At 50.1% G+C, this 24,618-nt stretch overlaps 8 protein-coding genes across 8 annotated transcripts; 5 read left to right on the plus strand and 3 right to left on the minus strand.

Annotated features, from left to right (window-relative positions):
• Positions 1 to 1,113: 1,113 nt before the first annotated feature.
• On the plus strand, positions 1,114 to 4,118 carry EDB91DRAFT_1256284 (uncharacterized protein; the record flags this gene model as incomplete). Its single annotated transcript, XM_041324133.1, has 9 exons — positions 1,114 to 1,179; positions 1,242 to 1,349; positions 1,412 to 1,519; positions 1,582 to 1,689; positions 1,752 to 1,859; positions 1,922 to 2,009; positions 3,663 to 3,757; positions 3,825 to 3,927; positions 4,003 to 4,118. The coding sequence occupies 9 exons, from the start codon at positions 1,114 to 1,116 to the stop codon at positions 4,116 to 4,118; spliced, it is 900 nt and encodes a 299-aa protein (XP_041169464.1).
• Positions 4,119 to 4,610: 492 nt separating this feature from the next.
• On the plus strand, positions 4,611 to 6,152 carry EDB91DRAFT_1064166 (uncharacterized protein; the record flags this gene model as incomplete). The annotated part of the gene is made up of 2 exons (XM_041314669.1): positions 4,611 to 4,950; positions 5,095 to 6,152. 2 exons carry the CDS (start codon positions 4,611 to 4,613, stop codon positions 6,150 to 6,152), a joined length of 1,398 nt encoding a protein of 465 aa, XP_041169465.1.
• A 277-nt stretch (positions 6,153 to 6,429) lies between these two features.
• EDB91DRAFT_1064177 (acid protease) lies at positions 6,430 to 7,787 on the plus strand (the record flags this gene model as incomplete). Its single annotated transcript, XM_041314671.1, has 6 exons — positions 6,430 to 6,568; positions 6,624 to 6,671; positions 6,709 to 6,875; positions 6,924 to 7,392; positions 7,450 to 7,596; positions 7,657 to 7,787. Coding segments are annotated over 6 exons (1,101 nt in total), but the record flags the coding sequence as incomplete, so codon positions are not given.
• Positions 7,788 to 8,324: 537 nt separating this feature from the next.
• EDB91DRAFT_1064159 (glycosyltransferase family 69 protein) lies at positions 8,325 to 9,846 on the plus strand (the record flags this gene model as incomplete). The annotated part of the gene is made up of 5 exons (XM_041314667.1): positions 8,325 to 8,625; positions 8,674 to 9,106; positions 9,157 to 9,210; positions 9,269 to 9,637; positions 9,687 to 9,846. The coding sequence occupies 5 exons, from the start codon at positions 8,325 to 8,327 to the stop codon at positions 9,844 to 9,846; spliced, it is 1,317 nt and encodes a 438-aa protein (XP_041169467.1).
• A 2,584-nt stretch (positions 9,847 to 12,430) lies between these two features.
• EDB91DRAFT_1064170 (uncharacterized protein) lies at positions 12,431 to 12,732 on the minus strand (the record flags this gene model as incomplete). The annotated part of the gene is made up of 2 exons (XM_041314670.1): positions 12,431 to 12,468; positions 12,519 to 12,732. 2 exons carry the CDS (start codon positions 12,730 to 12,732, stop codon positions 12,431 to 12,433), a joined length of 252 nt encoding a protein of 83 aa, XP_041169468.1.
• A 94-nt stretch (positions 12,733 to 12,826) lies between these two features.
• On the minus strand, positions 12,827 to 14,154 carry EDB91DRAFT_228349 (uncharacterized protein). The gene is made up of 5 exons (XM_041326531.1): positions 14,079 to 14,154; positions 13,726 to 14,019; positions 13,580 to 13,671; positions 13,448 to 13,525; positions 12,827 to 13,396 (listed from the first exon to the last, which is right to left on the minus strand). Exons 2-5 carry the CDS (start codon positions 13,738 to 13,740, stop codon positions 12,997 to 12,999), a joined length of 585 nt encoding a protein of 194 aa, XP_041169469.1. The 5' UTR covers positions 13,741 to 14,019; positions 14,079 to 14,154; the 3' UTR covers positions 12,827 to 12,996.
• Positions 14,155 to 14,466: 312 nt separating this feature from the next.
• Positions 14,467 to 16,264, minus strand: EDB91DRAFT_1175543 (VHS-domain-containing protein; the record flags this gene model as incomplete). Its single annotated transcript, XM_041320365.1, has 5 exons — positions 14,467 to 15,209; positions 15,257 to 15,341; positions 15,395 to 15,673; positions 15,725 to 16,062; positions 16,246 to 16,264. The coding sequence occupies 5 exons, from the start codon at positions 16,262 to 16,264 to the stop codon at positions 14,572 to 14,574; spliced, it is 1,359 nt and encodes a 452-aa protein (XP_041169470.1). The 3' UTR covers positions 14,467 to 14,571.
• A 1,875-nt stretch (positions 16,265 to 18,139) lies between these two features.
• On the plus strand, positions 18,140 to 24,153 carry EDB91DRAFT_1088297 (uncharacterized protein; the record flags this gene model as incomplete). Its single annotated transcript, XM_041316399.1, has 8 exons — positions 18,140 to 18,158; positions 18,456 to 18,510; positions 18,564 to 18,676; positions 18,731 to 18,880; positions 18,938 to 20,606; positions 20,661 to 21,130; positions 21,181 to 23,354; positions 23,410 to 24,153. The coding sequence occupies 8 exons, from the start codon at positions 18,140 to 18,142 to the stop codon at positions 24,151 to 24,153; spliced, it is 5,394 nt and encodes a 1,797-aa protein (XP_041169471.1).
• Positions 24,154 to 24,618: the final 465 nt, after the last annotated feature.

Raw genomic sequence — 24,618 nt, forward strand, 5'->3', positions numbered from 1 at the left:
TCGCCTCACAACAAATTCTAGACATCCTGAAACTTGGTGTATTATCTTTTCTGGCCCTTCCAATAGTCAGCACATGGTTTGCTTGATCACTGGTGCATTGTGAGTCACTTGGTTCTGGGGTCTCCTAATGGGACAAGGTGATCTGAGGCTATCACCTCACAAAAAATCCTAGACATCCTGAAACTTGGTGTATTGTCTTCTCTGACCTTCAAAATAGTGGGGACATCATTGGCTTGGTCACTGGTGCATCCAGAGTGATCTGGTTCTGGTGTTCCCTGGTGGGTGGAGATGAACTCAGTCTATCACCCCACAAAGAAATTCTTGAGATCCTGAAACCTAGCCCATCATACTCTCTGGCCTTTCCAGTAGTGGGGACATGATCCGCCTGATAACTGGTCCATTTTATGTCACCTGGTCCTGGTGTCTCCTGATGGATGAAGATGATTTGAGGATCTCACCTCACAAAAAATTTTAGACATCCTGAAACTAGGTGTATTGTCTTCTCTGATATTTATAATGGTGGAAGCATGACAACATCCATAAGTGCAGCCTGGCTAGTCCTAGTGACTCATCATAGGAGGGGGTCCCTTCACTTCACCAGTGCTGGAAAAATTCCTGGCATTCTGAAAGTTATCCTATCATCTTTCTTGGCCTTGACAGTGGTAGGGACATATTCAACTCGATCCCCAAAGCATCCAGCAGAGGCTGATGCTACTCCTTCATCATAGAAGGGGGGGTTCACTCACTATACTACCTTGGGAAAAATTCCTGGCATTCTAAAACTGGTCCTATCTATATGCGGACGGCGCTTAGGTGCTAAGCGCCGCGGTCACAAAATCGATTTTTTTCGTCCCCTTCCTTCCACAATTTATATAGGACTATGTATCTCATCTTGTAGCCCTCGAAATTCTCTTCTCCCCGGTCCAAAACCCGGTTTAAATACATCGAGATTGTGTTGTGTAAATCCATCTGCAAAAAGTTCACTTTCCCACACCTTCTCCATGCTTTTCTTGCCTGGCCTATATTCACCATGACCTCCAGGCAACTTGACACCTTCTGGACCTATCAAGATGCATATAACGACGACCCCGGACAAAAAATTTCGCTGCCCGCATGTCTCCTTCCCAACTTATGGCCCGTTCTTTGTTTTTGGTGCTGTGGACGGAGGAGGGGGGGCAGGTGCGTCTGTAACTTTTGCACACTTTTTTTTCTCATTTAACCCTGCTAGCATCGCACTCTAGGGATTCATACCTACTCCCCGCGCCAGTTATTTCGTTGCCCGGAGCTCTGTGTCCAAAGTTATGCCCCAATCTTCCTCCTCGGCACTCTACAGGGAGGAAGAGGGAAAGGTGCGCCCGTATCTTTTCTTCATTTCGTTTTCTTACTTAGCGCTATTGGAATCCCACTCTAGGAACTCTTATCCACTCCCCGCACCATTCATTTTGCTGCCCGCACCTCTCGGTCCAAAGTTATGCCCGAATCTTCCCCACGGGCGCTGTATAGGGAGGAGGGGGGATGGGTGCGTCTGTAACTTTTTCGCATTTTGTTTTCTCACTTAACCCTGTTAGTATCACACTCTAGGGATACATACCTACTCCCCGCACCACTCAATTCGCTACCTGGAGCTCTCAGTCCAAAGTTATGCCCGAATCTTACCCACGGGCGCTGTATAGGGAGGAGGGGGGACGGGTGCGTCTGTAACTTTTTCGCATTTTGTTTTCTCACTTAATCCTGTTAGTATCACACTCTAGGGATACATACCTACTCCCCGCACCACTCAATTCGCTACCCGGAGCTCTCAGTCCAAAGTTATGCCCGAATCTTACCCACGGGCGCTGTGTAGGGAGGAGGGGGGACTGGTGCGTCTGTAACTTTTTCGCATTTTGTTTTCTCACTTAACCATGTTAGCATCGCACTCTAGGGATACATACCTACTCCCCGCACCATTTATTTCGCTGCCCGCACCTCTCAGTCCAAAGTTATGCCCGAATCCCCCCTCCCCCCCGCAGGTGAGTTAGCTCGCTTCAGCTTAAGGACTGCAATTTCATTATATCTTTATTCATACGGTTAGCATTACACTCTACACACTCTTAGCTATTGCCTGCACCCCCAATTTCACACACAGTTAGGATGTTGTGCCCAAATCTTCCCCCTCTGCGGTTAGGTTAGGTTAGTTAGGCTTAGGGACAGCTATATCTCTATATCTTACTTCATAATGTTAGGTTACGCGCTCTATGCATCTGCGGTTAGTAGTTAGCTAGTTAGGCTTAGGGACAGCTATATCTCTATATCTTACTTCATAATGTTACTTACGCGCTGGTTGCACTCTTATGTACTCACTGCGCCACCAATTTGACAAAACATTCCTCTGGGTCCAACATTATTGCTGAACCTGCCGCCTCTGCACTACAGTTAGGGACGTCAGCGTTAGGTTGGTCAACCTTCCCCATCATAACCGGTTAGACACTTTAAAGTTTTACAATTATTCCCCACATACCTCCTACTAACGCCTTGTCCTTCCATTTCCAGCTGAACTCAGTTACGGGCCCGGTCGGGCGAGGTTTGACTCAGTACGCCAGGTCAAAGTCAACTGAGCACTTGTTCCATATTAGTTCACATATAAACGCTGTTATTAGTATAACTGTTGCCCGATATTGATTCGGTACCAACGCGAATTCTTAGAAGTGTTCCGCTATCCAGAAAAACTTTACTGGTATTTCATTTACGCACGTTCCACATACCGATTATAAGACCCTATACACTTATGGATGCAACCCTACTAACCGCACGAGCACAGTTTAAGTGACGCTGGTCAAAAATTGACTCACGCGTTAACGTCCTGCAATACTTTATTATTTCAGTACTGTACATTCATTAGGTCGCACTCACCCTAAACGCGCATGTACTAGCGCATCAACATTCAGCCCCTTTGTCACCTGTAATTACAAAGTCTCAAGGACATGTAAAGTAACCGTTAGTCTAGGTAGAAGATTGGTTAATAATTCTTCTCTGCAAGAAGTGACAACTCACCCGGTGGTCCCTGCCTTTGCGCTCATCCGCTTCACTTTTCCTCACTTACTTACTACAAACGAAGGCTTAACGCATCACTATATACCTTACAAACTTAGACATTAGCTTAAAGTTATTATACTTTGCTTACCTTGTGTTGTGACTTTAGTGCGTGATACATGTTGAGAGCAAAGAGCATTAGATTATGTAATCTACACAGTGCTGTATGTTTGTAGGGTTGCACTGTTGTTTGTGCAGCTTATGTAATATACGTCGCAGATCCCTATAGTAATTACTACCTTCCATCTTACATAATCTTTTTCTGTTCAACCATTACCACTACGACATCGTTAGGTTATGTTGGGCATCCGCATTGTCAAGTAGGTCATGGGTCAGGCCCTTTGAGGCGGAACTATGTGAGATCCAGTACACCGCAAGAATGATCTACGTGAGGTTTGGTGTGCTCAGTACCAACAACATGACTCAACCACAATGCGTTTCCCTCGACTTTTCGGAGTACGAGTGCCATACCTATGCCCGGGAACTTCTGTCTGAGTGACTTAGAGGTGGAGGGGGAGGTTATCCACCCATATCTTTTTTCTATCGCAACTCCTGACCTTTGTCTTTGGTCATCGTACTCTACAGACCCATAGCTCGCTCCCGCTCCACTTTTTTCGTCTCCCGGGTCAAACCTGCACAAGCTACACCTGAAAACATCACTGTGGGTAGCTTAGAGAGGGTGGAGGAGGTAATCCGCCCATATCTTTTTTTCATCGCACCGCCTGACCTCAATCTTTTGTCATCTTACTCTCCAGACTCACAGCTCGCTCCCGCGCTATTCATTTTGTCTCCCGGGCCAAAACTGCTCGACCTATGTCCCAAAACATAACTCTGGGTCTCTTAAAGAGGGTGGAGGAGGTAATCCGCCCATATCTTTTTTTCATCGCACCGCCTGACCTCTATCTTTTGTCATCTTACTCTCCAGACTCACAGCTCGCTCCCGCGCTACTCATTTTGTCTCCCAGGCCAAAACTGCTCGAATTATGCCCAAACACCCCATCCTGGGTCCTGCACGCTTAGGCCGCTATCGTTTGGCCTCGGTCTTTTAGTGTTAGGTTTGTTAGATGGGTTAGGACTGCATCATATCCTGCCTCGGTCCTTAGGGTTAGGCGTTAGGTTGGTTAGATGCTTAGGACTGCATCATATTCTGCCTCGGTCCTTAGGGATGCACCTGTCGTCAACATCCCCGAGTCCGAAACGCTTAGCATGGCAGTAGTCGAAGATCGCATTGCTGTCGACTCTCCGCAGGTCGTAGCAGCATCCTTGGAACCCAAAACAGACTCCCCTGGACCTGAACCTGTAGCATTCCCCTTCTCAGACGACGCACCTCGCGCTTCCTACTCAGCTTCAGGTTCTGATCCTACAGCGCTAGCGTTCCCTACGACAGCATCAACTTCCGACACACCTTCTGTCCAGAGCCACAGCCATCCCGAGCGGTCAGCTGTTCCTATACATGTCCAAGGCGCGAGCGTTACCTTCGATGCGGGTGTAGCTACGCCCCCTTCGGCTCTACAAATGAGTCAGTCATATGATACTTTCCAATGATATTCATAAGGCTGAACCTATGCTCGTTAGATAAACAGTCACATCCAGACCAGCCACAGCAAAACGGACACCCACAGCAACCTCCTCCCACAGATGGTCTCATCAATGGCGCTGCCGTCAATGGTCATTCTGCTCCCCAGCCTATACCAGGTCCATCCATTACCCCTGTATCCTTCACTCAAGAACAAATGGCTGCTCTACGCGCTCAGATTATGGCCTTCAAACTCGTCTCCCGCGGTTCCCCCATCCCCGACCATCTACAACATGCCATTCGTGTTCACAACACCGCCGTCCCCGATCTTGAGAAGCTTCTCCAGGGCCCAGACGTGTCCTCACGTATAGTTGACAGTGCTGCCAAAATACAGAAAGGTCACATTGCTCCACCCCCGCCCACCGAGCCCCCCGTCGAAGTCGTAAAAGAAGAAGAACATGGCCCTCCCATCGACCCTGCTGATCTTCCCAAGGGCCCCTTCCTCGAAGACGCAGTTAGCTCGGGCGTGTACCCATACAACGCATTCAAGATGCCCTTCATCCACCTCGAGCGCCCACCCAACGTCGACCCAACCATGGTCGCAACCCGCCTCCAGCGCCTCCTCATCCCCTCCATCATGCCTGCAGGGCTCGACGTCCACCAGGTCATTAACGAGCGTGTTCGGTTCATCGAAGCGCGCGTTCAACAGCGCATCAAGGAGCTCGAGGATATCCCCGCCACAATCGGTGAAGGCCACTTTGAATCTCTGGCAGACGTCATCCTCGGTGGAGCCAAGCAAGAGTCACCCGATGAGTTCTCGCCACATGCTCCACACGGCAAGCTGCGCGCAATGATCGAGCTCAAGTCCCTCAAGGTGCTCGAGAAACAACGTGCCATGCGCGCGCTCGTCGCAGAGCGCTTGATTCAAGGCACCCTGCTCCCGCTCAACCGCGTAGACTTCAGGCGTGCGCGAAAGCCCACTCTCAGGGATGCGCGCATGACCCGCAAACAGCGTATCGACCGCGAGAGGCGTGCGAAACACAAGGATGTCGAGCAGCTCGGCATCATCTGCCAACACGGGCGCGACATCATCACTGTGAACCGCTCCGCACAAGACCGGGTTACAAAGCTCGGGCGTGCGGTGCTGTCCTTCCATGCCTTCACTGAGAAAGAGGAACAGAAACGTATCGAGAGGATATCGAAAGAGCGTTTGAAGGTGCTCAAGGCGGATGATGAAGAGGCGTATATGAAGCTTATCGATACGGCAAAAGACACGCGTATCACGCATTTGCTGCGGCAAATGGATGCCTATCTCGATTCGCTTGCGCAGGCTGTCGTTGCGCAGCAAAATGAGTCTGGCCCCCCCTTGGATACCAACTTTGACCAGGAGGAAGGCCCCGCGAAGGAGGCCACGTCTGGCGCCCAAGTCAGTTCTGACGCACAGGATGACAAGGGCAAGGTGGATCACTATGCTGTTGCACATCGCATTTCGGAGAGGGTCTCGAAGCAGCCTGGGTTCGTGGGCTTGTCGGGGCCCATCCTCTCTTACTTCAGACCACCGACGTAACACACCTACAAGATGAAGCTCATTGCCATCTGTGCACTTTTCGTCGTCGCAGTTGTTGGGTCACACACTCCTCCATCTAGTGCTCGCTCCAACGTAGGCCGCACACAACGCATTCTCCTCAACACCGCTGGTAACAGCCCCAAAGTGTTTGATGCGAAGAAATAGCTGAACTACGTATCTGAGTACTTTTGTCTTCCTTTATCCACTGGCAAATTCATCTGACGTAAACTAGGAAGTACACTGCCACCATGAAGGCCTACGAACGGAACACTGGATCCCCCATCCGTTGAGTAGTCGCTTCAACAGCCGTCCGGTGGCGAAGCGGGCCACGAATGGAGACGTGCCCCTCACAAACTACAATGCGGACCTTTGGTACGGCTCGATCAAAGTTGGCACGCCCCCGGAAACATATACAGGTTCGTTTATCATTGAAATTATGATGCGACATGGTCTGACTCTGACATTCTGAAGTGGTGTTTGACACTGGCAGCTCAGATCTCTGCGAGTTTTCCCAAGAGTGTATCCTTTGTTTCCAAGCTGACAACACTCCTCGCAGTTCTTCCATCTGATGATTGCGGTTTCACTTGTGACGGGCATAAATCATACGACCCTGATTCGTCCTCGTCAGCCAAAGATACTGGGGAGCCGTTCTTACTCACCTACGCCTCTGGACAGACGGCGGGTGAACAGTATTTCGACGTCGGTTCCGTTGGGGGTCACAAAGTTAGTTTCCCAACGTGTTCATTTCTCTCTACTAATCTAGCTTGTCAGGTTAATAATCAGAGTGTTGGCGCTGCATACTTATATTCGCCACAGTTCAGCGAGTATGACTACCCCCCTGACGGTCTCTCCGGCCTGGCATTCCGTGAAATCTCAGAGTTCGAAGGATCGCCACTCTTCGAGACACTGAGCGAGAGCGGCCAACTGCCAGAAAGCGCCATGGGGTTCAAGCTATCTACTACCCCAGGAGATAGCAAACTGCTCGTCGGAGGAACAAACACGAGTCTCTACCGTTCCGACACACTCACGTATATCCCTGTGACAACACAGGGCTATTGGGAGGTAGAGCTAGGCAGCATCTCGAGGTTGGGCCAGGAAGTCGATGGGTCGGACGACATTCCTGCGATCATTGATACCGGGACCACCCTCGTCATCACGTCCGATTCAGTCGCACAAAGTTACTACGCGAACATATCTAACGCTACAGCCCACACGGAGGACGGGTATACGTACTGGACAAGTAAGTCTATCTCCTACTCCACCGTCATTAATTTGATCAACGTCTGCGTCTGCACAGTTCCGTGTAATATGATGAATTCATCTGTGCCTACGTTCACGTTGGGCGATCATTCCTTCACAGTCTCTCCTCAGACGTTCAACCTCGGGCCAGAGGATACTAATTCGACCGACTGCATGGTTGGGATCGCCTCGTCTTCGGAAATGGGTGCGTACAGCTTGTGGTATATTTACAATGACATTAGTGCTCATACTCGACACAATGCAGATTTCACCATCGTCGGCGATGTCTTTCTTCAAAACGTGTATGCGGTGTTTGATTACGCACAAACGAGGGTATTGAGAGTCAATCGAGACGGGAGTCCCGAGCCAACGTTTGAGACTGAAGACTTCTCGTAATGGGTTCAATTATATATGATAGTGGCTGAGAATTTCAAGAAGCGGTGATTAGATGGAAACGGCAACACAAACTCATACCTGTGATCTCAAAAGCGCAGCAAGACGTTCTCGGCCTATGGTTCGGCATACTAAATGAACGTGATATAGCCTGAGTGGTGAGCACCAATTCCACTGCCTTCATTCATGTCTTTTCTCCCCAGAAAATTCAGAGTCGCTCATGTCTGCCCAACTCCAAAGGTCATTCTCCACATTATCTCTCGCGGTTTTCACTCAATTTCACGCAATCCTGGTCTCCTCTCCTTCTCGATCCTCGTTGCGCTTTACATCATAACTGAGATAGTGTTTTCCGTGGCGTTCTTTTGGGGATTCTCTGGATGGCGACCCGCTTTCCCCTTAAGCTGGAGGTTCCTACTTCTGCTTCTCTTCGTAGTCCCCATCTTTGCCTTCATTCAAGTATCGCGATTTCTACTTCCCCTGCTCATCAACCGATGGAATGGGACGGTCGGAGGCATGAACCTTTCTCAGCAAGGGTATGTCATGCTCCAGCGAAATGGCACCACCGACGCACCAACTGAACTATTCGACGCTGCCGAGGAAGAAAATGCGCTGCTGGAAAATGTCGAAGAAGGTAGTGAGCGCTCTAGACCAGTGTCTCCTACTGCGCATCTTGTGGTGCCGCATCCCAAATGGTGGTGGATACAACTTCTCGCATACATCGTACTTTTTTGCGCGAGCACGTGGGTTGGACTGCATTATGAGCAACCTGGTGATGTGCGCTACAGGGACTCAATTCAGTCGGCTGTTGATCATCCTCGAAGACAAGGCTACGGAAAGCAAGGTGCGTTTTCTCAACATATCGAATCGAAGGTAGCTTATGCGGCCTCAGAGAAAATACTCATTGCTGCGTTGTTCTACAACAATGAACTAGTTATTCCCTACTGGCACAACTCTCTTATCAAAGTCATCCATTATCTCGGTCCGGACAATGTGTTCGTCTCTGTTGTTGAGAGTCACAGTACCGACAGCTCCCCTCAGCTCCTTCAAGCGCTAGATACAGACCTTGAGCTTTTGGGTGTGTCGCGGCGCATACTCACAGGAGATGAGACAATTTCGAGACCTGACTATATGGGCGGGGGCGAACGCATCGAATTCTTAGCGGCTACGCGTAACCGTGCACTGGAACCCTTAATGGCAGGAGGGTATGATAGGGTTATGTTCTCGAATGACATATTTATCGAGCCTGAGAGCTTGGTGGAGTTATTGGAGACAAACGGCGGAGACTACGATGTGGCATGCGGGCTAGACTTCGGGCATTTTGGGTAGGTACATTCAGCTGGTACGACATACCTATGGTTCTAATGGCCGGAAGCGCATTTGATATGTGGGTTCTCCGAGATCGACAGGCAAGGCTAGCCAGTGCAATGTGAGTTGCCAACTTCGTGTTCATGTAGACAGTCTAATTCAATTTATTCGACACATAGCTGGCCATATTTCTTCGACGAGGCTGACTATCATGCCATGCAGGAGGATTCTCCCGCACCCGTCTTCGCCTGCTGGAACGGTATCACCGTCTTCACTGCAGATCCTCTTATTCCGATAGCCTTGCGCTCTAACCGCACGCTTTCAAATGATCCTTTGCCATACGAATTGCCCTCAACCCACCCGGCAACACAAGATGATTCTATGCGCGGTCCTAGTCCTGCTCTGACTCCCCCAATAGAATTCCGCGTCTCTGCGCCAGAGGAATGCTTTTCGTCTGAAAGCTTCTTGCTACCGCATGACCTTAGGCGACAGTTCAATCTGCAGCGCATGTATGTCAACCCAAGGGTCATTAATGCGTACCGGTGGAGGTATGTCGCATGCAGCATTATCGGGAACATAGCTGATGTTACATACTAGATATTATGTCTACTTCAAATGGTTCATGCGCCATCCCGTACTCCGGTGGTGGATCGAAGAAGTGTACAATGGTGCATGGATGGCAAGAGCTGTGTTAGTTGTGGGCGATGCAACTCAGGTGTACCGATGGGACGGAGGGGACTGCCATCCATGGTTTTGAGAGTTTTGGCTCTGTTCAACAGACCCAGTCGCGAGGTTACGTGGCAATGAGTTAGGATTCGGACGTATTCAGCTATTTACTACCTGGGAGCCGTTGCAGAGGCTGCATAGAGTCTTCGGACATCATACTATTACTGGTACTAATCTGCCACTGACGTTTGTGCACGTCGACTCGTACGTCCACACAATCACCCATACAGCGTTTTTCCATCATACAGGACCGTAATGGGGTCGTCAGCATTCATCGGCGATGGAGCCCCTTTGCACCGTCGCGTCCAGCTTGAAGGTCTAGCAGTGAATATTATCGGGGCACCATAACGATCAAGAGAAGTCCCTTCTTCTTTCTTCATCTCATGGGAACTGTCATAGATTGTCGTTCTCCAGTTATCCAGCATGATCAGTCCTGAGGCTATGAGTAGCCCAGCGCAGACCATGCTTAAGTCGTCCGTTACGTTTAAGGGAACTATGCATCACGATCCCTCTGGGTCTCTACATAAACGGAGAGCTCGCAGAGCCTGTTGAGGGGGGCACAATCGAGTGAGTGTCTTCACCATACACTTGGGCGCGGTCTCATTCGTACTCGGTGGTGTCAGTCCCGGTATGAATTCTTTGTCCGTAAATTCTTGCAGCAACGGGCAAGGTGGTTACTGGGACCAGGACAGTGGCATAGATCCAAAAGCATTTTCTCCAGAACGCTTTCTTGAGACCCACGTAAAGAAAACGGCACTTGATCCTTACAGTTATGCATTTGGCTTTGGCAGGAGGTAAGTGTGCATTACGACACCCATGAAACTTACTGATATCCGCGACCAGAATGTGCCCAGGGCGCTTTTTAGCAGACAACACCGTATTCATGCTTGTAACCAGTATGGTGGCGACCGTGCAAATTTCAAAACCCAGGGACAGCCATGGCGTGGAAAAACCGTTTGATCCTCCGTATATACCCGCAGGTCTTGCCAGGTGCGTTCGGCGAACAGTAAATAGTAGGAATACTCACGCATTTGCCAAACAAGTTTTCCTTATCCATTCGAAGTCGGCATCGAACCTGTATCAGAAGAAGCAGTGGCTGTCGTGAAAGGCAGAGCGATGAATATTGACTGAATATTCGTACATACTTACGGAGCACGAAAGCTCCGACGCTGCAACGTACGAGACCAGTCGTTATTAACTAACAGCTTGCCTTGAAGGCTGAAATTGACTCACCGACAATCCCTAATTATGCCACATATATATGCTCATTCGCAGTTGCAATAGTTTTGGGTCTGCAAGAATGTTGAGGAACCACATCATGAAAATACTATTCCGTCATCAATCGAGCGTGACGCGTTTCCAAAAGTTGAGCCAAGCTTAACTCGACTTGACTCGGGGCCGATGATACTCCCCGATCCTAGGAGATACTATGGAACTCGCAGAACGAGAACGGGACGGGAACAGTCGGTGGAAAGACCTCTCGAGCCGAGAGTCAGCGAGGACTGGCGATGGGGTGCTGCGTCGAGGGTCTATACTATCAGGGACCTCCAGGATTCTCCCTGCTGGTCTGGCATCCGTTTCCGCATGCTAGAAATCAGAGGGTGACATTGACTCCAAAAAGCGGCGGCCACTAGGAAACACTGTTTGAGGATCACGATGAACACAAGTGTGTGCAGTTGATAAACTATGTCGAATATGCGGTACACTAAGAGATACACATGTGAGGTGGTGCGGCAGCGCAGATGCAGCGCTTTGGCAGGCAGTGATAGTACTGCCAGCTGGCCAAGGGCTGAATGTTTCTAGAGTCATAGAGAAGGCGCGGGTCACCATTACAGAATCGTTCAATGCCAGGGCGATAAGACGAGAGAGGGTCAATTCCAGGGATGCAGCCATCGTAGATGTCTAAAACGCGTACATTGGATGAGAAGGCCCTTGGCAAATATATCAAAGAGGTTTTTTTAGCGAAAAGCCGGAAGATGCGGGGGAAAGCACTGTGTCCTGGAGTGCATTGCGATATTCCGCGGCAACTCTTTTGAGGACAGACCCAAGTACCCCAGTAACCAAAGACGTGCGCAAAGGAATCCTTCAACTTCCTGGACTTCTGTACACGTTTTGATTAGCAGTCCCACAGCCATTGTGTGGTCACAGGTAAATAAATTCTATCATGGTTCTGCGCTGATCGTAGGCTACGATCAGCGTGTGGACGTTCGAATCGATCAAATATTCTGGATAGCGGTGCCAGCTGGTTAATACCACAAAACCAGTTCTCGTACCAGATAATCAAGGCTTGACCTTCGAGACAGGGAAGTCACAAGATCTCAACTCGCACTTCTCAGGTTTGCATAGATCCAGTCACGCGGGTAATACTCGCAATAACGAGAGTCTCTGTCTCTGATTAAATACCGTGAGTTCTGGTAGAGTGTCCTGCTTTGGTAAATTATCCGTTGATTCCGACTTGCAGCCGTATGAGACAAGGCTAGAATTGATCATCGTTCAGCGAATAACAAATGATGCTTATTTCTCGCTCATCTGGTAGTGCCCGTGCAGGATGTCAGCTACACCTGTGTACTACTCGCACAGTGTAGCCAAACTTCGATGGGCTTCCAAACTTAGCTTCACATCCGCCACCTCAGTACGCTCCCCACTAAAAAACCTTGCCCAGGTGTCAGTTGACAATACCAACTGACGAAGAAAGTATCTCACAAACTCCTAGCCCACCCATAATCCTTTTGCCAACCACACTCCCAGAGGCACCGGGACGGGCCATTCTCAGTGCATAGATGCCAGTGGCAGCGAACGCGCCGCTTCCTATGATGCGACACGTCACGCAATCGTTGTAAGATGAAGCCTGGTGGACAAAGGTAGAGTCTGTGCCGGGTGCTGTAGACCTCGTCGCGTTGGATTCAGGCGCGCTCATGCCCTGTAGTTGTAGCAGAAACATAGGAAACACGTCCCTACAAGTGGCACGGAAGGACCCCGGAAACAGGGGCCAAGAAAACTACGACCTAACTTACATAATTTGGGGGGACACTTAGAAAAGAGTGTACTTATTAGCCTTTAGGTGACATCGTAAAGTGCTGTGATATAACGGGGGGTACGGTTCTAACGAACACCCAGACATACGCGAGTGAAACAACGTCGAAGAACACAAACCACACCGACAACTCTGAGTCTATGTAAACTAACCTCTGTACGCATAACCCAGCATCTCCGAAGTGCGTCTTTGCATGAATTCGGGGCACATGCAGCCCTCCGTCCACCCACTGGCTGTGTTCACGGGCTCGCTAAACATGTTAAAGTCGGCCACATCGATAGTGAAGGGGAAATTGTTATCCGTTGGGTTATGGAATATGAACGATGGGTCTGGGTTGCTTGCATAGGGTTGGTAGGATGGACCAGGGATCTGGGACGACGGGATTTCGTCCGATGCGACGGGGGCAGCAGCGCGACCGCCACGTGTATTGCCACCGCGCGGAGGAGGAACATATCCGTGTTTTGTTTTGCGATGGCGCGTCAGGGCGGATGGATCGTGAGTTCTGAAGGTGCAACCATGAGGACAGCCGTAGCGCTGCTCGCCAGTGCTGAAATTACTGATAAGATGGAATATTTGATGGCAATGAATGAGTACATACTGTCTAGCGTAGTGGATTTCAAGACTTTTTTTTTTCAATGTCGTGAAGTCACATCCAGGGAAGGTGCAAGTGTACACGCTGAACGTAGAGCTCATGTAAATGACCTATCCAGCATATAGGACGAACACGTACTTTTCCGGACGTGCATGTCCAGCCTCGTGCTTCTTCAGGTCCGTAAACTTGTCAAAAGTTTCACTGCAATGAGCCTGAGCGCAAACGTAGTTCTGCATTCAAAGCTTTAGTTTTAGGGCATGAAGGATGCTCGCGACCAGATTCACCTTGCGAGAAGTCATTTTGATTATAGAGGAATATGAGCGAGTGTGCTTAATGCTGTCCGATGTGAATGCCTGATTCTCTTTCACGGTGATGATGGTGCTATGTGGGGATTCGGTTTGAAATATATACGAGTCCCAGAGGTGGAAGTGCCATTGTGCTTTGGGGTGGACGAACGCTTGTTGGGATTACATAGACGCTTTGTCGGGGCTGGTGAACATGAGCCACTGCAAAGCGTGAATGTACTGTCAAAGCTTCCGATGGTCCTTTTGAAGACTTCATTATCTGTTGCCTAAAGGCTGCGAAGGTATTTCTTTTAGCATGCACTGACAGGTGTGACGGATGTGGATAAAGATGCCTGTACGCCTGGCAGCCTGTGCACAGGCCTACCTTTCATGACGGACATAGTTGGGCTCAGCTGAGGGAGCAACTGAGAGTGTTGCGTCAGTGGATCCAGCATTAAACGGACGCTAGTCTTCACCCAGAGAATCGATAGAGGTCAGCTCGACGTACAGAAGACTGATGAATCGAATTGACTCATCTGTCGACACCGACTTTCCGAGGTTTTTCACGGCACCATCTATGTTTTCATGTTCTTCCATTGAAAATCAAGAAGCGTAGATGAGGTCTGAACAGGTCTCCTGAATCGCATAATCTTGAAAGTTTCATAGTAACTGAGCATAGTTCCAGCATGGCGAAGGCAAGCAGATCAATGTCGAACGGTACACTCCAATCGAGTTGTTTGCTTCCGAGAACGATACGATCCAAATCCGCACAAAATCCGCATTCCATCACGATATACGATATACCTATCCCTGATTGATCACATCACCTACAGCACAACACGATACCTAAAACAGCCCCGCCAGATCTGCAAATGGGTCCTTCCCCTGCTGCGTCGGTTGCGTCGAGGTTGGCTGCTTCTGTCCCATCATCGCACCCATGCTTGCCCTTGATCCAGGTGTATTCATATGAATGGGGACTCCACCCTGGGCCACACCCATGCCTGCCGCTGATGACCCTATACTTATACCTAATCCTGGCGGACCCATTCCCGACAAGCTTGAATTCGGAGGGATGCTCACACCCCCGTTGTTGCCGAGATAACTCGGCGACGTCACCCGTGGTGGGGTAGGTGCGAGCATGATAGATCCGAACTGTGGTTGTGGTGAGGTGGTGTTTGGAACGGGTGATGACCTCGAGGTAGAAGCATTGTTCATCAGGGACGCGCTGGGTTGCGAAGCGAACATTGCGCTAGCACTTGATTGTCGGGCGTAAGATTGGGTCTGTGGCGGCGAGGTGAATAAGCTAGCTAGATCATCTACTGGTGCAACATGTGATGAGGAATGTGAACTGTCATCAAAACTGATAAGGGATGTTTCGAGTTCAGCGGGGATGGGGTTGGCTGATACGCTGTAATCGCCTTTCTTGAAGGCCTCGAAGCGTGTGATGACGTTGTTAATTTGATCGTTGATTTGCAGAAAGGCGTCTGAGCGGTATATGAGGCCTACTCGGAGAGTGGAGGGAAGGGTATACCTAAGGATTCTGGATCGTCCGTTTCTGCATCAGAGACCCATTTCTGGACCTTCGGACGAGCGGACTTCAATATCGACGCGACTTGCTGTTACAATAAGTGTGCAGCTATACAACCTTACAAGTAGAATGTCGACGTACGTCATACGCGTCTCCCCAGGCGAATTTCTCCCCTTGCGCAGTGTCGACGTTATCGAGCATCTCGTTGAGCAGGATAACCTTACTCTCGAGCTTATTGAGCTCCGTCATGGCTTGAGAGCGGTAGTCGGGCTTTGCATCGGGGTTTGCGCCTGAGAGGGACTTCATGAGTTCTTGCGCAACTGCCAGGTCGCGCGGGGTGCCTCTCCGGATGAGTTCCTGAAGTTTAGCAGACTGTGCTTCTCGGTCTTCCGACTCAAGTTCGTCAGCAGATTTGATATCCTATACTGCCACGTGAATGCATGAGATAGACATAGCCACGAACGAACTCACCATCGCCGCGGGGGCCTCCGCGCGGCGAGGCAGCTCCCTAAAGCGGTACCCTTTGAACGTCAGAAGCCTATGCATATCCTTAATATTCCCTAAGTCCTCCTTCCAGCGCGAATCAGTACATATACCCTCCTTCCATCGATGGATGAGCTCTAGGATCCTTGACATGACTGGTCCAGGAAAAGGAGGTGGACGTTCAGGGAATCGACGGACAAGCTCGTTCAAAAATTCTTTGGTTGAAATCTGGAGATGAAACGGGTAGCCACACGATTGTACGAGGGTGTCGAGAAGTGCTAGTGCGAGAATAGCAATATGTGGGTTCCGGTGGTTTGTTAGACGTGCTATGAGCTTCGCATGCTGGCCTCACTAGAAGAGACTCATCAGTTAGCATTTTTACCGAGAATGAACAACCACATCAATGTACATAACTCGACCGTGTTCCATTGAATAGTTAGTGTTAGAGTGAAACTGTTCTATGCAGTAAACGGCTGCGCAAGACATTGAACTGGATAGTTAAGACTTACTTTGGTTGCAAACAAGCATCCTTGGTCCGTTAGTTAAATATCAACCTCAGCGTTACCGAACGACTCACCTTGGACAATATGATATCCTCGATACATCCGTTAAGTTGCAAGACGTCATTCTTGATGACGCCAACATCGTCAGTCGCTGTCAACCAAGCTGGAAGACGTGGTATCAACGCATCAGAGTGTGAGCGCCTGTATGAACGAGGTTTCACGCTTTAGTACATAGATTCAAAAGCATAAAACTTGCCTGAAGCCAAGGGCGTTACATATCTTCAGTCCAGCACTTGAGGGTGTGATGCAAGTTCAGAGGAAAGAGAATGATATTACGTAATCTGCAGATTGATGTTTGTTTATAGGGTTGCACTCTTGTTGTTTGTACAGCTTACATAACACAACGCTCAACCCTATAAAACAAACATTCCCTTGCATTACGTAATTTCTTCTTCTTTCTCCTCAACCACCATGTTCCCCCCTATGCAATATAGGGGGCCACTCATTATTGCCGCGTCAATGAACCCAAACGCTCGTTGATAGTTGCTACTTGGCCTGACCGCAAACGCTCGAGACAATCCCTCCCCTTTCTTGTCGACGAGCGCAAACGATTGTGTCGATCTCTCCTCCTCCTCATCAACGTGTTATCCCTTTGCTTTTCTTCACGTCGGTGAGTAGCGTGTCTTGGTCACTGTTTTATTAGCGCTTCATGAAGCCCTTTAGCTACCCGCACGTCTCGATGTACATACTTGGGACCCTCGCGATCCTGTTCCACTGATGTCCAGTCAATCCAGGGACGCGCGTGAGTACAATTTGCTTTTCTGCATCAGTCCATTGTAGCTCCTTCTTGACATTAAGTTGCAGAGTCTGGATCCACGCGACGATCGTACGCCTCGGCTACCTTCTCCCCACCCCCAATTGCTCAAGCTCAATAATTTGAGCCGTTCGGTGTCAATCGGCCGTCTCATTGCGTCTCACTCTCAAGAAACTGGTAAGTAAACTACCTTTGCACTAACCGTGGCTATCATTTATCGCAGTTTCTTTGCGCAGGCTATCATCAAGAACCTGTGAAATTGTTATCTGTGCTCGCGTTTGGTCTGTCCGGTCGCTGTAAGCATTTTCTTCGGTCTCAACCGCAACCCCAGCTAATAGCCAGGCAGATCGCCTTTGGGACATTGCTCACTCGAGGCCCACCATCTCCGCTGGTGTATAATTTCATGAAGCAACTGCACGATGCCTCCCGTCTTCTTGCACGCGCAGCGTCAAATAGCGGACGCGCTGCTCAAGCACTGGTCAGTCTTCATTGTTATCACGCTGAGTACACTACGTGATGGAGACCATACCGCAGCCAATTCTTAGAACGGTAATCACAGTGGCGCGCGGAGCAATGGAGCCTTCAAGTAGTTCAAGACGACAATGAACTCGAAATCTTGGCTGGAAGAACTAGATTCGTTCCGGCCCAGCGACCTTCAAGACTACTTGTAGATTATCCGGAGGCGTCTGCATGTTCATAGCAACGCATATCTCATAGGGCATCGCCCGACATTCAACCTGCCGCGACCGTATCTGCCTTTGAGGCTGAAAGTGCACCCAAGCAGATGCTTCAGCGAACAAATTTAACCCTGAGTCTCACGTCGATAGTTATTAATTGTGATTTCTCTGCGTGAAGGTGAAGGAGGTTTGGTTTAGCGGGCGTGGCGTAATACTTTATGTAAGACCAATGGGTCAACCCTATAAATGAACGGACTCAGAGATTACATAATCTTTTCCTTCCATCCTCAACCACCACGACACCATTTTGTCGTGCTGGGTATCCACATTTGTGTACGAAGTTATTCGTTAAGATGGGTCAGGCCCTTTCAAAGGGGCGGTACTACGTGAGAACCGGCGCATCTCAAAAATGATCTACGTGAGGTCTGGTGCGTCCAGTACCCATCTGGTGACTCGTGCACATTGCGGTTCCCAGCCTCGACTTTTCGGTGGACGACCGCTAATGCTTGTCAAAAACCTCTACGTTACCCTCACCTATGATTTCGATTTTAGTTGCCTCTTTCACAGCTACTTCGGAGTTTTAAAATAGCCTTAATGTCGCAGTTGAGCGAATCTGCACAATTTTAATAATAGCACACATACATAATTGGAACTTTTAGAGTTATAGTACGCTGTCGCATCTGTAATTGCAAAGTCTAAGCCCTAATCTAATACCACTACTGCAGTCCTCTATGCTGCCTTACGCTGTTGTATCGCGAAGTTTCAATCAATGCCCAGACAGTACGTCCCCCCTAAGTTAGGGAGAGTCTTAAATCTCACCCAAAATCCTCCAGGTGTACAAAACCAAATTGCCCACGTCCCAAGTATCAAGCTGGGGACAAAGACAAGACCCATAACAACAAGTACCACAGCGCTTTCATTAATGTTTCATGGCAAGGGCAGACAGGTTAGTGCCGCATATATGCACAATTCACCCGCATATACTAACCCCTACACACAGTGAAGGTGTCAAGACATTCGGATGGGCGATTTCATTGCCCATGCGGACGTTACGATCACGGTCGATACGACTACCACCGATTCATGAAACTCTTATCAAAATCCCCCCACCCTGATGATGCAGCATCTGACTGTATGGACCCCGACGAAGGTATGTACTTTTGTCAATCCGCGCACGTCTTGACTCTAAAATTACATGTCACAACAGATCCATCCGGTGAACAAGAGTCTCCTCAAGTCGCTAACGTCGGCACAGAGCTAGTTCAAAATCACCACGACAATTCCCCCGACACGGCCCACTACGCTGAAGACTCCCTTTGTCCACACCCCGACATGGATGTAGATCCGTCGCCCGCTCCGGAACCCCCTGTCAATTCGATACGCGCAGCTGTCGAAGCCCGCTCTCACACACTCCATCAAACCGCATCATCCTCTCTAACTCGTTTCTTCAAAGGCAACGCCTTAACGTCCGTTGCCCACGATGTAGTAACAGTCGGTGCAGACCTTCGCCTTGCTGAAGCCCATGATGAAGACGTCGACTCTGGCAGTGAGGATGATATTGCACCTGATGATTCCGGAGACGATGACGACGGCCTTCCAGCGATGGATGTTGACACTGAGTCAGATCCAGCGGAGCTCAGAGCTCACGCCCACGCATGGGGCATCCACGTTGACCCGACGTTCAACCTCACTGTATGCCTCGACTGCGCCGTTGCGATCCCATGGGAGCAAGCCTACGGCCACCGCCGTAGGCAGCATAATCCCACTGGAACCTCCAGTAAATCACTGCCATCCAAGGCAAGCGTCTCCAATACCCTGCGCGGGTTGAATGCCCATCTGCCCAAGCCTCTGCCGACCGGTCCAGTTCCTCCTATAGACGGCATGCGCATCATACCCAACTTACTCAAGTGTACCATAGAGGGATGCACATTCAAAACGCTGTTCACATCTATGACACCCTTTCATAAACATTGTGTCCTAGCCCACGGAACACCTCCGCTGGCGCTTCGCTCGCACGCCATAACTAACGGACACCAGATTGGTGTTATTAAAAACTCAATGTCCTACATCGAGGTAGCGAGCTCCCCCACAATCACAGACTCGAACGCCCTCGGGGCCATTCTTGCCCATATCGACGAATGTGGATTATACTCTAGGGATACTAAGTACCAGCCTGCAGCCAACAAGCGACCCAGGGGGCCGCTTTTAGCTCAGACCAACTGGGAGCAGTGCATTGAGAACGTCGACCTCAAGTCCCTCCGCCTAACTGCTTCGAAACCCGACGGCGAACCTGCATTCCAGTACCTCATCCAACAAACTCAAACCTACTACAAGTTCATTGCGGCCAATCTTGGTCGATTATCTACCCTTACCCTTCGGGCTATTGCGTCCACCAGCCCCTCTGGTAACACGGAGAAGGCACCGTTTCGCCGTCCTCAGGAAGACCCAACGCTGGAACGATATGCTAATTTCATGTCGAGATTCATCATCTTTCTCATTCGCCACCTTTGCCAACCCGTCGATAACTTCGACGTGCCTTTGCACCCCCTTCACAGCCATTACTTGAAGGAGCTGTATGCCCAGCTGAAATCTGCATTGAACCGCAGCTCTGTCGGTGCTGACCAACACTGCATAGACCTCATTCATCGCACCGTTTTTTCCCTCCTCTCCTGCGTTAGTGACGACTTCTTGAAAAATGAAATGAAAGACCTGTTCACCCTATTTCTCGTCACGTATCACCTTTCCGATGATTATGGCAACACCAACCGTGCGCCTCAAGTGCCACCCACGATCAGTCAGGCCCAATGGTGCTTCAGAGCAACCGCGGCCTATGAGATCATGGAGAAGATGCCGTACCATGAGAACAACTCCTTCAAGTACGTATCATCGCCAGCTTGCTCCAGACTTAGCACTCACCGCTATTTGCATAGGACGTATGAGGTTCTCGTCCAACGCTACCTCGTGGACGGCCCTCAAACTCTTTTTACTGGTCTGCGACAGAAGATGGCGCTTCTGTCTGCTCTGTCGTATTCGGAACCCGGACTCCCTCGCTTTGGGTGGAACGCTGAGATGACCGTGGTGTCCATTGACGGATTTCCTATACCATTGAAAACGTTCAAAAACTCAGTCAATTCATCCCTGGACGACTTGAAGGCAAAGATGGATGAGCTGTTCCGAGGTTGCCAATGGGACGACATCTTACTTCACATCGACTCCCGCACCGACCCTAACAATCCCGGCAACTGGTTCACCGACAGACCTCAATCCGCAGATCAGAAGACGTCGGTATTCTCTTTCAAAGAGAACGGTTGGGACAAGTACCAGCGGCGTCTCCTGGAGCACCTTGCCAGGGATCCCAGATTGTTTTCCAGGGTCAAGGGAGAATATGTCGTCAACGCAGGTAAACCCACCGCGCAACCGTGCAGAGCATAGATGCTAATTGCAACGCAGGGAATGTCTGGGAATGGCTCGCCGTCTTGAACGAACTGTCGTCCATCATGTTTTACTGCGTTGTATCGACTTGGGGGGGCGGAGCCCGAGGAACAGAATGCGATCACTTAAAATTTCAAGTCGACGGCCAAGGGGACCGACAGATTTTCATACTCAACGGCCTCGTCACCATCTCAACTACCTACGTAAAGACTGCAAGCATCCAAGGTCACGGCAAACTCATTGCGCGCTGTCCGTCGCATTCGGCATCAAGGCTACTGTTGGTCGTACTAGGGGTCATATATCCTGCAGCTGCGGAGCTCGCGACCTTCGTTATGTCAGTCGAAAAGGCCAAAGCGTACCTCTCCTATGTCTTCCTTCACGACGGCACCCCCATGAACACCCACGATTTCTCACAATCCATAGGCGCCATAACCCAACGCTATCTAGGACGCGCCTTAGGCATGAGAGATTGGAGACAGTTGATGAGCACCATGCTGATCAACATATCAAAGGTAGACTTCGGCATCGTCGACGAAGAAGATGCGGGTCTTTTAGCAATTCACGACGCCTTCGGTCACTCCCAGTCAGTCGCAGAGGCCCACTACGCTCTGCAATCCACCAATGCGCTCACCGAGATCTCCCACACCGCCGTTGCCTCCATGCAAAGAGTGAGCAAAAGATGGCACGCTACGATTGGGCAACTGCAGAACGGCGCCAAGGAAGCATCGTTTGATTCGCACTCGGCAGAGCGTGATCATGAAGAACAGCTCTTCGATCGGCTCTTGGGTCCCCTCAAGACGACCATACACAGCGCAACTCAACAGGCGACCGCATCGATGGGCGTTGACATCGTCGACGAGCTCAGAAACGTTGCAACTGGCATGGGCCACGGCATCCTCAAAGAAATGGAGGCCATGTTCCATCAATACATTCTTGCGTTAGGAATAACTCCTAAAGCACCTCTTGGAGTCCCCCCAGCGCCGTCGTTACCACGCATCTCCGTTCACCCCAACCTCATAGAACGCTTACGACCGCTCTTCCCTGGACAACCCACCCCTTCCTTCACCTCTCCACAACAAGCGGAAGTCGTCCAGAGCTGTATGACTAGCGACCACGTCGTTTGCGTTATGCCTACGGGCAGTGGAAAAAGCTTGGCATTTTTTGCTGCACCCGTACTAATCCCCGACAGTTTGTTTATTGTCATCACTCCCCTAGTCGCCTTGACCGAAGATCTTGCTCGACGCCTGTCCAGCACAACCATCCCCGGCGGACAGTATCACCATGTCAAGGACGTTTTGTCAGCCCAAATAATCCTTGTATCAGCGCACCAAGCAGGAACTGACGAGTTTTATCAATGGGCCAACTCCATTGGCTATAGACTTAAGCGCGTCTTCATCGACGAAGCGCATCACATTTTCACTTCAGACGACTATCGCCCATGCTTCAAGTTGTTCCACCTGATAACCCGCCTGAAGAAACCGATCACTTTCCTCACAGCGACGATGTCACCCCAGTCTTTATCGAGACTGTGCGCTGAGATGTTAATACCGCCTTCGATGGTCCGCGTCATCCGAGCCCCCTTACATCGCCCCAACATTCACTACTCCGTAATCAAAGCACCTGCCAACGAAGTCATCAAGAGGTTCACCGACGTTTTCAAATCAACCATTCTCAACCCTACCGACAGAGGCATTATCTATTGCACGCGGATCGACCTCATCAAGGATCTTGCCCAATCTCTGGACATTCAATACTACACCAGCAAGGTCGATGACCAACTGGACGAGCGCGCCAATGTGCAGGAGAAGAAACGGAGATTTCAAGCCTGGCGCGACGGCATCACACCCAAGGACAGATGGATGATCGCAACCCTTTGCTTCGGCGAGGGCATTGATTTCCCTGGAGTCCGGGTCGTCATCCACCTGGAGGTCAACAACATGCTTCGCTTCCTGCAAGAGACCGGACGGTTAGGAAGAGACGGCCTTCCCTCATCTTCAGTCTTGATATACAGTAAATTGCCAATGTACGGGGAGCCGCAGAGAGACGAGCATCTCGGGGTGCTCCCTATGAGGGAGTTCATACAGACCGATGGTTGTCGCCGTCTTACCTTTCAACATTTTGACCCTGACGCTCATTCCTGTTCATCAATCACCGGCACTTTACTCTGCGACAACTGTCAACTCATAAAAAACGTGAGAGACTCCTTGTAGTCTAACGGGCGCCTCATAACTAATTCACTTCTTCTAGTCCGCAGACATCACTGTCAGACAGGCGCTTTGGATGCCGCGCGACAAACCAACACTCCCTGCGCCTGCCGGTCATTCTACACCCTCATCTGCAGGCGTAGCCCGCCCTGCCCAAGGCCTCGTACCTGCTGTTCAGCATCTGTCTGTCAAATCAGTAGGCGAAGCCATTGACGCCCAGTACTCCTCTGGAATGGAACAGCTGCGCATACTCAGGCACATCATCGACGTTATAGTTGCTTCCGGTTGCGTCGAATGCTGGGTTACCAATCAGCACCGACCGCACCCCCACAAGCATCCAAATCTTGCCGGCGTCGGCTCCAAGGCTTCCTCACTGGTCTGCCTCAGGCGCGCAGACACCACTCACTGGCCGTTTTGTTACCTGTGTTGGATCCCATTTCGGGAACCATGCCAACACCCACCCCTCCGAGAAGGTTCCTTGCACGATCATGCATCCTGTCCCCACGGCGCCAAGTTTCCTTCTATACTTCCCCATGCGATCTGCACCATCTACTCCCAGAAGGTTATGATCGGTAACCGACCGAAGAATCCCTATATAGACAAGATAGCTGAGCGCTTGGGCGCTGATGTCAATAACTTCACTAACCTAGGCACTCTGCAAAGGTGGTTGACTCACGACCCTGGCAGTGCAGACGAGATCCCCCGGTGTCATGCCTTCATTATCGCATTTTACCAAGAATTCCGTATGCTACCTAAACCCTCCGGCGGCGATTCGGCGATGACGTAGGATTAATATTATTTCTCCGTGCTTCAACATACACCCGCTATCCCTCATAAGAAGCAATCATATTCTTTGTACGCATGCTTCTCCTACAGGCACAAAATGTACGCTTCCCACAAAGGTTAATCCGGCTTATCATCAGGTACGCTGGCTTCTGCTTTAGTTTGATATCCGCCGAGGCAGCTTTCTAACATATTCATCCCACCTCAAGGTTATACCTTGCGTTGTCTGCACCTTGCGTCCTCCCAGTCAACTATCTTCAACAAGAGAATTGCCTAATCACATCCCACTGTACGCGGTTGAATTCTGCTTCACTTGGAAGTGTTGCGCCAGCAACTAATCCTAACCAGGTCTTCTACTTAGTTTTACATCTGCCATCGGCGCTTCGAATACACCGTCCGGTCTCCGCTGTGGCTTCTTTGTCTTCCTTCGAAGTCTCCCAGCATTGATTTGAGACTTCCTGCCTACGTT

Source organism: Suillus paluster (assembly GCF_016628075.1).
Source record: "Suillus paluster strain FC165 chromosome Unknown EDB91scaffold_182, whole genome shotgun sequence".
Lineage (NCBI taxonomy): Eukaryota > Fungi > Basidiomycota > Agaricomycetes > Boletales > Suillaceae > Suillus > Suillus paluster.

Bases quoted from the DNA above. Each gene is read 5' to 3' on its own strand.
- EDB91DRAFT_228349 (XM_041326531.1), bottom strand. The intron at 13,526-13,579 runs GTACGTGTTCGT...CTCTACGTTCAG, and splicing joins GGACATGCACGTCCGGAAAA to CGTGTACACTTGCACCTTCC. The intron at 13,397-13,447 runs GTATGTACTCAT...CAGTAATTTCAG, and splicing joins GAAATCCACTACGCTAGACA to CACTGGCGAGCAGCGCTACG.